Source organism: Lacerta agilis, chromosome 10 (assembly GCF_009819535.1).
Source record: "Lacerta agilis isolate rLacAgi1 chromosome 10, rLacAgi1.pri, whole genome shotgun sequence".
NCBI classification, from domain to species: Eukaryota; Metazoa; Chordata; class Lepidosauria; order Squamata; family Lacertidae; genus Lacerta; species Lacerta agilis.
The window spans coordinates 43,024,227-43,036,458 of NC_046321.1; the positions used below are offsets into that span (position 1 = coordinate 43,024,227).

At 40.7% G+C, this 12,232-nt stretch overlaps 1 protein-coding gene across 1 annotated transcript; it reads right to left on the reverse strand.

The window, feature by feature from the left end:
• Positions 1-339: 339 nt before the first annotated feature.
• Positions 340-7,149, reverse strand: YEATS4 (YEATS domain containing 4). The gene is made up of 7 exons (XM_033162360.1): positions 6,959-7,149; positions 4,896-5,015; positions 4,334-4,400; positions 4,153-4,247; positions 3,470-3,562; positions 3,306-3,393; positions 340-1,105 (listed from the first exon to the last, which is right to left on the reverse strand). The coding sequence occupies exons 1-7, from the start codon at positions 7,007-7,009 to the stop codon at positions 936-938; spliced, it is 684 nt and encodes a 227-aa protein (XP_033018251.1). The 5' UTR covers positions 7,010-7,149; the 3' UTR covers positions 340-935.
• Between the last annotated feature and the right edge of the window lie 5,083 nt (positions 7,150-12,232).

The following is a 12,232-nucleotide window of genomic DNA, read 5'->3' on the forward strand; positions in this document are numbered from 1 at the left end:
TGGTCTCTGCAGGCAGTTATGTGTCCACTGCTGTTACACTGATAAACCCTAACCTATGCACTGATCTATCTCTAGAGCCTAACCATGCATAGGGATGTTTTTGGGTTTTTATTTACACTGCACAGAAAATTAGGTATTTGCTAATTTTCATCAAAGTTAGTGGAAGAAAGATATTTAGTAATATATTTGAGAACGGCACCAAAAAGATTAAATTGAGTTATGTTCAAATTGCATATTGTCAGGTGGCATGATAAATCTTACAGATAATTTATCATAAAAGAACTATCTGTCCCTATCCTATTATATTTTCAAGTACTAAACAAAAAGTATACAAGATGCTTCCCATACAGTACTTTTATTCAGGAAACTCAAAGCAACAAACATTGTTATCGCCTCCAATACCCCATCAATAGTAATCTGATTTATAGTTTTGTCAATGTAAAACCCACCGGTAATTATTCTTTGTCCAACAGTAGTTTTATCAGATAATTCTGACTAGTCTGGAAGCAGAGGCAGACTTTATATATCAACAAAGCCAAGATTTACCTCTTATATTCAGGTCAATGGAGTGTATCAAGCAATCAAATGTTACTCTCATTAAACACCAATATTGTGAAAGGTTTTTATATAAAGCTCAGTAAACTACAATATGAACACACTTGAGTGTGGTATAGTGTACCATAAAGGTAACTTGATAAATAAAACTTCAATTTTACGCCACCGTATTTAAAGAAAGATGGAAAGACAATTGTAATTTAAACTATGAAAATAACATTTTATTATTAAACATTCAAGTGGTGAAATATTACACACCAAATCCCCCCCCCAAAAAAACCCTGGAACTTTTTTTGCCCTTACGAAATCTTAGAAGATACATTATTGTTTGCATGGTAACAATAGGCTTCACTTTTAGTCCTTTAATATGTAGCTATTTGTTATATGTCTTTAGATTGATCATCATCCTCAAGTTTTCTGATTTCATTTTTCAAGCAGTTGATCGTTTCACGGCTTGCTTTTAATCTTTCTTTAAGTTCAGCAATCTCAAAACTGGTTTTCTTCTTGGCAGCTTCCAGCTTCTCCCTGGTTTTTACTTCTACATTGGCAACTGAAAGCAAGAAAGACATATGCAGCGTTTTGCTAAGCCAGGAGAATTCCAAAGCACAGCTGAATAATTAGAAAACATAATGAACTCTGTTTAATCTACTGTATATTGTTTAGAATCTAATAAATTAAAACAGGCTAGATGGGCATTTAAGTGTGAACTTCTTTGCATGTGTTTGACCAGCTTGATTTCCAAGACACAATTTGCTCCAGAGGGTAGGACCAGAACCAATGAGACTTCCTGATGGTACGAACTGTTTGCCAATATAGCAGACTGCCTTTGAAAATAGGGCACTCTCCTTCGTTAGACATTTTTAAGCATTGGCTGGGTGGCCTATCAGGGACGCTGCAGTGTGGCATTCTTCTGTAGCAAAGGGTTGGTTGGGGGCACTGTTATACAGTGGTTCCGCTCCTTTCTCTGGGGCCGTGTCCAGAAAGTGGTGTTTGGGGATGAGTGTTCAGACTCCTGGGCTCTCACTTGTGGGGTGCCTCAGGGTTCCGTCCTCTCCCCCATGCTTTTTAATATCTATATGAAGCAGCTGGGAGAGATCATCAGGGGGTCTGGGCTGGGTGTTCATCAGTATGCAGATGACACCCAACTCTACCTCTCGTTTAAATCAGAACCAGTGAAGGCGGTGAATGCCTGGAGGCGGTTGGAGGATGGATGGCGGCTAACAGATTGGGGTTGAATCCTGACAAGACAGAAGTACTGTTTTGGGGGGACAGGGGGCGGGTGGGTGTGGGGGACTCCCTGGTCCTGAATGGGGTAACTGTGCCCCTGAAGGACCCGGTGCACAGCCTGGGAGTCATTTAGGACTCACAGCTGTCCATGGAGGCACAGGTTAATTCTGTGTCCAGGGCAGCTGTCTACCAGCTCCATCTGGTACACAGGCTGAGATTCTACCTGCCTGCAGACTGTCTCGTCAGAGTGGTGCATGCTCTAGTTATCTCCCACTTGGACTACTGCAATGCGCTCTACGTGGGACTACCATTGAAAGTGACCCGGAAACTGCAATTAATCCAGAATGCGGCAACTAGACTGGTGACTAGGAGTGGCCACCGGGACCATATAGCATCGGTCCTGAAAGACCTACATTGGCTCCCAGTACATATCCGAGCACAATTCAAAGTGTTGGTGTTGACCTTTAAAGCCCTAAACCCTTGACTCATGTAAGGAGTTTCGGTGGTTGCTCATGAGAAATCAGCCAAATGCAGGACTTCTAAACACTAAGTTCTTTATTGTGCAGATATTTACAGTGGAGCTAAAATAAAGACGTCCAGTTCATCCCTCTGCAGAGTCCGGGAATGTCCGTTTCTGGTTCTTTGCCCAACATAAAAGGCGCGTGATCCTGAACCCCCGCCTACCCCCTCTACGTCCTTCCTCCCTGCTAAAACAGGGTGACGGAAAGGGTCCCTCTCCCCCTCTTCCCGCTTGGCGCAGAGGCTCTCCATCCCTGCCACAGCCCCTGCGCCCACTTCCTGCCTCCAACTCCCCATCCCCACTGGAAGAGTGATCGCTTCCTCCACTGGGGGAAGATGACGAGCTGCTCAGCGGAGACGGGGGTTCCCGATACTGGAAAAAGCCCCGGGACCACTTCCAGCCCCAGCGAGGGCGGTTTCCTGACAGCCCAGTATACCTGAAGGAGCATCTCCACCTCCATCGTTCAGCCTGAGATCCAGCACCAAGTGCCTTCTGGCAGTTCCCTCATTGCAAGAAGTGAGGTTACAGGGAACCAGACAGAGGGCCTTTTTGGTAGTGGTGCCCACCCTGTGGAACACCCTTCCATCAGATGTCAAAGAGATAAACAACTACCTGACATTTAGAAGTCATCTATTTAGAAGACATATTTAAAGAATCTAGAATTTGTATACTGTTAACAAGACTCTTTTTTACTTGTGGGTAGGAGAAACCACGTGCTTTTTAAGTGCTGTAATTCTGCTTTGAGGGCTTACTTATATTGCATTTCAAAATTCCTAGTATACACAGCTAAGCCATTTACATTTACTGCTTTATATCTGCACTGATAGCAACAGTAAGAATCAGATTTCTTTTTTTAAGGGAACTGGTCACTATATATTATCCACCATAATAGATAAATAAACATTTCTTTCAAAATATACTTCATGTAAAAGATATAGACAACAGTTCACAAAACACAATTTCATGTAAAGTTCGTAGAAAATTCACACCTATTAGCACTTACACTCTGTTTCATGCTTATAAGCACCAAGTGTTAACTGACGAGATGTAGTCAGCAGCTGTTGCATCATGGCAGTAGGATCCTGAAAGATCTAATGAAATAATAATAATAACTTTAATATATCAGCTACAATGGATCATTTCCCCAAAATACTTTTATTTTCTTACCATCTCATCATAAAATTCAGAAACCACAGTTTTCTTCCCCAGGATTGCATTAGTGTCAGACTGAAACAGTTTCAGCAAGTGATACAGAGTCACCTGTGCAAGACAAAAATAATAAAAATAACCTGCACAACTGTTATTATTTTAACTGTCTACATTCCAGAGTCATAGTGGCCAGTACAAAAGGAGCATTCATTCCAAGTAAGAAGAATTTACCATACTGATTGAGATCTAATTAATTCAACTCATTTTTTAAAAACCCAACAGTATTTTCCTCACATATAATGCTTTTCACGTCAGTTCTCAAAATATTTGCTGCTCTTACTCTGACCTAGTATAAGGCACTGGATAGGTAAAACAACAGTATTTAGAAAACTAGAGTTCTTTACAAACCAATTAAGTGTATATATACAGATATTGCTTAGCACAAAAATTAGGGATGGCACTAATTCTTACACACTGGGCTATTTTCCCTTTAACAGTGGCTTAAAATACAGAATTTCCGTAGGTCCCATTTCTCTCATCATAGGTCAAACTGCACATACTATAAGCAACTTTTAAAAGACAAAGGAATCTTTCCCAATGGACTGCTAATGCCTAGTCAAACTGAAACAGAATTTGGCTTCTTCAGAATAACCAGATATTAAAAGTAGGTCTTTGCTATTCATGCTAATATGAATACTCACAGGTCTTTCATTAGGATCAATAAAAAATATCTTGATGATGATTTCAAATTCACCCCAGCCTGTTTCAGTGATTTCATAAGGTGGCTTAGTTACAACTAAAAGAGACAAAAAAGTAACATAAGCCACTTCTTCTTTGAAAACTATTTCATATGTTGTGTCAACTAATTTTTTTAAGTCATACCTCTTAATGGATTACCATAGCTTTCATGTAACTTAAACTGGATTTTCTTTACATATGCAGACATATCCTGGAACAAATACAGCCAACCATTACTTATACATTCAATAATATATTTTACAGTGTTTCATTGTTCTCTTCTAGCCCCCTTACCGCTTACCACAGAATTACTTATGAGTATTAGCAGTGTTTAAGCTGCTGATTCTTGTAACATTTGTGAGACCTCTAATCTGATTTCCCCCAAGATGCTTTCTGAAGCATGCCATGAGTCTATTTACTGAAAAGTTAAGCACATTCCACACACAATTCAGACAGCAGTCAAATACCCTATTTCTTTAGACTGCAATCTTTCCAAAGGTATTCCTTATATTTGTTCCTATGTAGTCACATTTTTTAAATTTTACTGTAGAGTTCCTTATATTGAAAGCTGCATACATAGTTATCCTAGTTTGATATCTAAAACATGAGCAGTATTTAAGAGATCAGGATTGGACAGAAAACAATTAGAATTCGCACAGGTGTACACATATGTTATATACCGTTATCCAAGAATGATTCTGTTTACCTCATTTCTGTAAGGCTTAACATAAACTGTCCACTGATGTGTGTGTCCATCTTCTTCTCGTTTCTTCCCAAAATAGCGCGCAACATTTCCATAAACAATAGGCTTCACAATAGTAACACCCTTAAAGTGAGAAAAAGAGGCATAACAATGTTTTTCAGAAATCTGCTTAAGATAAAAACTTACTTTCTAGATAAACTAATCTTTCCTGCATTATCTACCAAAATATATACTCTGAGAGTGACAGTAATAATGTCACTGGTTTTTGTTCCAACAAATTCAATGTGCCTAAGTTTAAATATAAAATATTCATTTCTTTCTCAATTTCCAAATTCACTATAATGTTGATGAGGAACCAATTTGGTGGTAGGGGCAAAAATTACCCCCCCCCTCTAAAATATACATAAAGTTTTTGCTAAGCAGATCTGGCTTGGGCTCCCTTCAACACCTGGATGGAAGACTGACTGGGAACATGAACACACACACACACGAAAACTGCCTTGAGCATCATGATGAAAGAAAAGATAGGCGTAAGCCAACAAACAATAGTGTTATGGATAAAGACTCAAAACACAATGTGTGTGGTCCAATCCTACACACACTTAGCCAATTAACTGATTTACAGCCTTCTGAATGACTAAATAACTGCACCCAATTAATGAGACACACAAACACAAAAGAAAGATGAAGAAATTCACATCTAGTTATTTAGTCAGCTATGTTGGGACCAGGATTATTTTTGATTGCTCAGAGATTCCACAGAAGAGGGGCAACCGGACCATGTGAGTACAGGGAAGGAGGTTTCTAACATATTTACAGCAATTCCAGCATTGCAGGGGGTTTGACTAGATGACCCTTGGGGGTCCCTTCCAAATCTACAATTCTATGACTCGCTGGAGACTGAATTTGTGAGGCAGCTGAAGGAACTAGCAAGGAAGTTCTGGCCTGTGAGAAACCAACAACTGTTTGCTTTTGTAATCCATTCTAGGTCAGGAGCTGCAGAGTGGCAATTATTGGAACATTAAGATAACTAAGCGGAAAACTTAAGATACACACTTTTGTAACCATCACATCAGTGTCTATTTTAGTATATTTTAAGGATATGCTGCAAGCTGCCTCGAGAACGTTGGATAGTAGGCAGAGTACCAATATGCAAATTTTTTAAAAGCCCCTTAAAAACAATGCCGTATGTGCATGAGGTGCCTAAAAATGCGACTATTTCTTCAAATCAATTTAACTCATGTGCAGATTTATACCAGTTTGATCAATTGGTCCTAGTTGATGAAACCTAGGTCTCTGGAAGGGAGGGAGGGAGGGGAGGAAGGAAAGAAAGAAAGGTTTGCAATACTTTTGACCAAATTAGAATTTTACAAAGATACATCAAACATAAATAATAAAAAACAAGATTCCAAGGAATCTCCTGGACTTCCATTCTCCCCTTTGTGGGTCCTATCATTAATCCTTTCCTCCTGCATCTTTTATGGTAATCCAAGTCCTTTACCTCTTCCCGAATTTAACCTTAAACTACAAGTGATATTCCAATCCTACTAACGATTGTTTGCAAAGGTCTTTAAGGTATGTTATAAATTTCCCCCTTAGAAGCCATTATTTAATGGGGGACATACACACAGACCCGAGGCATAGAAATCCAGAATGTTATTTTAACGACGCTAGTGAAGAGTAACAGGCAAGTGGGATGGATGGGAATATGCAACAAGAGGAGGCAAGTCCAGAAGCACAGAAAAGCGGCGCTGCCTTGGACCAGTCGTTCTCTGCAGCCTTCCTCTTGTCTATTGTGACGGACACCAAGAGAACCTTCGCATCACCTGGCCTCTTTTTAACTGGCGGCACCGAATCGAACTCGGGACCTTCTGCACGCAAAGCAAGCGCTCTGCACACGAAAGGATCTCTGCCCCCTTGGGAACCCGACAGGGCTTCGGAACCTCCCTGTCACTCAAAAGTAACCGTTAGGGAGGCGCAACGGTTTCGAATCCGAGCGCACCGAGCTGGCCCCGCCTCAGCCTCCTCCTCCCCGCTCCCGGCGCCTAGCGGCGTTCGGCTCCTACCTTCACTCTTCCCCCGGAGTCAGGCCCGAACTCAGCCATTCTCTTGAACATATTGCACCGGGGGGGGAGGGGGAGGGAAGGCTTCCTCACGCCGCTGTCGAGCAGCGAGGCCGAGCTAGTAGGGCCTGGCCTCCGCCACCCGCCAGTTCGCCTCTGGCGGCAGAGAGAAGAACGCGGCTCGCAACGGCTCGCGGCGCCCTCGAGCCGCTCTCGGAGGCACCCATTCACCTCCCCTCGGCGGCCGCTCCGCGCTCAACAACAACTTCCGGGTGAGGAGAGGAGCTCGAGGGGGAGGCCGTGTGGTTTCTGCGGAGCCGGCGCCCTCCTGCCTAGGCCTCGTGACCCGGAGGTGAAACGCCGGGTAGGCGGGCGGGACTACAGTAAATCGCTGCTTTCTGAAACCGCAGCCTAAAGGAGCGGTTCTTGGTCTGGCCGGGTGTGTGGCAAGTGCAAATTAAAAAATATATATGAATTGCTAAGCCTTGTGCTTATTGGGGCGGCTTGCTTCAAAGCACACTTCTCCCCAATGGATGTGCAAAACTGTTTTCTCTTTTGGCTCCCACGTATTAACACAAAATAATGCGGGCACTTTTTTTTTTTAACCAGAAACTTGCGACGAGCTTGGGCTGCCCGCACCGCTGTGTTGGGGAGCCAGAGATATCCAGTCCTGAGCATGCTCATTCAGCAATAAAGCTCTATATAACGGTGCTTGCGCCGAGTTAAGTGTGTATCAGACGAGGGGTGGGTGGGGAGAAGAGGTTCAAATGCTAATAATTCATCAGTTTTGAGTGATGTTGGGCCTCGATGACTCTCAGCCTCATTTCCTTCAGAAGCAGATAGGAAGAACGGGAGAACCTCCTTTATTGTCCAGAACGTCCTCGAGGAAGGATGTACAGTAACAATAACATAACTAACGTCTTAGTCATGTCGAGGCATCCTGCAGCTTTCCGATGGCTGCAAGATGTAGCGCTGTGCCAAGTGAAGAAGATTTCCTAAACCATGATATTGCGTACTAGTGCAAGGTTATAGTCCCTTACATGGTTTACCTTATTAATACCGTGCCCTTTCCGCAGGAAGCATGCTCAATTGATACTTGGCTGAATTGGTAGCTAGACAGCTTGACTTACTACTAAATCTTGGCAGTGTAGGTGCTGGATGGCTGTCTTGCCTCGGTAACGGACTGGACAAGAGCCAACAAAATGAAGCTCAATCCAGAGAAGACTGAAGCATTGCCGGTGGGTGGTTCCTTAGACTAGATGGATGGGACGTTGCCTGCTCTTTATGGGGTTACACTCCTTCTAAAGGAGCAGGTAACGGTAACCCTTTACCTTTAAGGGATCCCAAGGGTCATTGTCTATCCCACTAATTGTGGTGCTCAATTGTGGTATACCCAGCTTCCTCAGAAAGTTCAACTGGTGCTACCCTGAGATGAAGAGTATAACTAATTATGCTAGTGCTCAGCTACTGACAGCATTTGATAGCTGCACAGGGTAGTAGGATTTATCTCATGCATTTTCTCTTAAGTGCACTTTGGTTATCTAAATTTCCCCTATTAGATATATCAATGCTCTTAAAACCTAATGAGACTGCAAGGACTGCCTACCCCCACATTTGCGATGATACACATAGCTCAAGACGTTAACAAAAAAACCACCTTTAAAAACCACCTATTTTTGTTTCCTAGCACTATCATTGCCGGTAGCCTGGAGGAAATTCTTCACCAAATTGTTAGCTGCTCTTAGTCTCCTATATGCCTATCTTTTAAAAAAAATACTATTTGTAGTTTTGGTAATAGAATTCTATTCCTTTCATGTGTACAAATAAAGTCATTTTGTTATGCCATCTAGACCTATGTAATATTCGTTTCTATTATTTTTTATGTCAAATCTACAGGAGTGATGCAACACATTTACTACTCTGTTTACCTAATGGAAGGTGAACATGTAATGTATATGTGTTTTATTTTTATTTTTATAAATTTTCTATCAACTTGTTCTAAGTGTTTGGTAAGTTGCTTAGGTCTTTGTTGATTTAGTATATATTACTAACAGGTGAGGCTTTCCCATTCTAGCAGTTACGGGTAAATTAAAACTTGCTAAACTTCTAGTAATTGATGGTTGTTTGTGATTACAGCAGTGTTACAAAAAATTGCAGCAAATTTGTTAACTTCACACAACTCTTTTAGAGGGGCAGGTATGCACACAGAATAGCAGTCAAGTTGGCTGTTTCTATACAGCAGCAGAAACTGAAGACTAAAAACTGTCACTAATATCGTATTTACCCGAAAATAAGACACTGTCTTATATTTATTTTTCCTCAAGAAGACACACTATGGCTTATTTTCAGGGGATGTCTTATTACATCAGTATGGTACAGCAATCTACATTTATTCAAATATAGTTAAGTCATCGTCTTCTGGAACATCGTCGTAACTCTCCAAACCCGGAATTCCATGCCCTTCTTAACCGCTCCGCGTCAGTACGCTGCATAGCCACGCCTATCCAGCGCCGTCTTAAGGGCGCTGCTGGCGGGGCTGGAGCTATTGCTGGGAGGCGCTGCGTCCAGCCTCACCTCTTCCTTGGCGCCCTCCAGAACTGCACCTATCACTATGTCTTATTTTCAGGGTATTGCTTATATTACGCAAATGCTTAGAAATCCTGCTACGGCTTATTTTATAGGTATGTAATTTTCAGGGAAACACGGTAGGTACCATAACCTGCTATTGTTTCCATTTTCTCTCTCAAGCTACTTTGTTCAACAGGTCATTTTTCATTTCAAGTAAAAACTGCTTCATATTTCACAACCACAATCTTATTAAATAAAAAAGGTAAAGGACCCCTGACAGTTAAGTCCAGTCGCGAACAACTCTGGGGTTGCAGCGCTCATCTCGCTTTACTGGCTCAGGGAGCCGGCGTTTGTCTGCAAACAGTTTTTCCAGGTCATGTGGCCAGCATGACTAAGCCGCTTCTGGCAAAACCAGCGCAGCTCATGGAAACGGCGTTTACTTTCCCGCCAGACCGGTACCTATTTATCTACTTGCACTTTGACGTACTTTCGAACTGCTAGGTTGGCAGGAGCTGCAACCGAACAACTGGAGCTCAGCCTATTTGCGGGGATTCGAACCACCGACCTTCTGATTGGCAAGCCCTAGGCTCAGTGGTTTAGACCACAGCGCCACCTGCGTCCCTTATTAAATACTGGACACTTTAATTACATATACTTTGCATAAACATAATACAAGGCAGACAAGCTTTCATAAAAATGCACTTTATTTTTCTTCAATACAAGCTAACTTCTTTTGCAGTTTAAAGACCAATAAATGGTTGGACAGCAAATTCCTAATAGTTGCCTAAAGACTGGAAGGAAAGGTGATTTAATTTAAGATATATGGAAGTGAAAATAATTTTGACAAGCCGAAGTTTGAGATGGAGTTGGCATTTTTAAAAATAAAAAAAATCACATATACTAATGTGAAAGGACACCCTCTTCTTACCTTCTGAAGACATTTGAGTGTCCAGAAATGCAACACTACCAAGATGTTCTTTGAGCCTTCAGGCATTAGAAAGCCACTGCCCATTAAAAAAAGAATGGTTTGCTTGTACACCAATAAACCTAAAACCTGTAATGTAAGCAACTGTTTACAAACTATAGCAAATGGTATTATTCTTTATTTGCAAGTACACATTTGGGCAAAACTTAATGTAGTGAAACCCAACCAAAATCATGTAAAAATCTTTAAAGGAACATAGTTGTTCCACAGGCACTATGGAAAATAAAACACTGACAAAAATGGAATTTTAAATCTTGTTTTAAATGCAATACACTTGCAATGACTAAACGTAAACCACTGTATTACATTTATAAAATCATTCAGAAAAAACCTATGTGAAATTCATCTCCAAAGAAGTGTGTACAACATGCTACTCCCAGTGGTGACTCGGGTTAGTATTTTATCTGAAGGTTTTGAAAATGATGCTTAGCATGTTCAAGTACTGAAGTGAAAAACTAACATAGTGTCAGAAAACTCATCCATTTAATGCTGCTTGTATAAGACGAGATTACAGATGTGCCCAGATGTGCTCAACCAAACCTTTAGTGCTAGATCCTCCTCCATTCCAGCCAAGTAGAATTTGGATGCTGAATAGGCTTTTGGATACAAGGGGTGTCTCTAACACCAGTCATACTCAAAGATTCATTGACATCAATTAACATTACTGATTTTTGGTCCATTAATTTGCAATGGGCCTACTCTGAGTAGAGCTTAGGTTGGATACAACACAAAGTTTCTCAGCTGACAGAAACTAGATCACCTGATGATGGTTGACCAAACCTGGTTTTCAACTGGATATTGAGCCAAAAAGGCTTGAAAGCTAAGCTATTTTAAAAGTACACAGTACATTGTTATGGGCAGTGGCGTTCTTTTTGTTTCAAGTTAAAAGTTGACAACTACAAAGAGAGAGAGAGCAGCTTGAAATGAAATTCATGGATTCTAGGATATGTATGTGATTGCTCCTGTATGTGTATAAAATTATAAGGAGCACTAAAGTCCAATATATAAAATACTCCTAACACGTTAAAGCATCTTGCTTGTTTCCTCCCTTCTAAAAATCAGGTTTTTAATAATGTTCTTATTTTTTTAAAAAAACTCCAGTCTTTTCTACAAACTTGTTTCTCAGACTACTAAAAACTATGAATATTTCAAACATTAGAAAATTGTAAATTTTACAGAGGATGTTTAATGCTATAACTTTTTAAAGCTGCATTTTAAGGCTATATGTTCTCTGCATCATTATATACCTACCAAGTAAACGGTGTGACTAAGATCCTATATATAAAACTTGGAAAAGTTTGCTTAAACTGTACATGAGTGAAAAATGAAACCTTGTCCAATATTTACATGGATTTTTTAACTGAAGTCAATCAATACACAGGACATTTAAAGCTTGCCTTTCAGGTTCTTGGAGAAAGCACTCAAATATACAACTAAATAGACAGAGAAGAATCAAAAGTTATTTTGGCTTGCAGCGCCAGTTGTAATTTCTAGTTAGTATCAGAAATAGCAACTTCTGCAACACTGCACAACATTGCAAACTTATATTACAATACCACTGTGGGCAGATGTCAGCACAACTATCCAGGAGGAGGCCACCAGTCAGATAATTTATTTTAAAATAGCCATTAATGCTATCACTTTTATCTATTAAAGCCTATATACAGATTATTAAGTACCTCCTGAAGTTTACTTACATTTTCTTAACAGAAACAGATTTAATA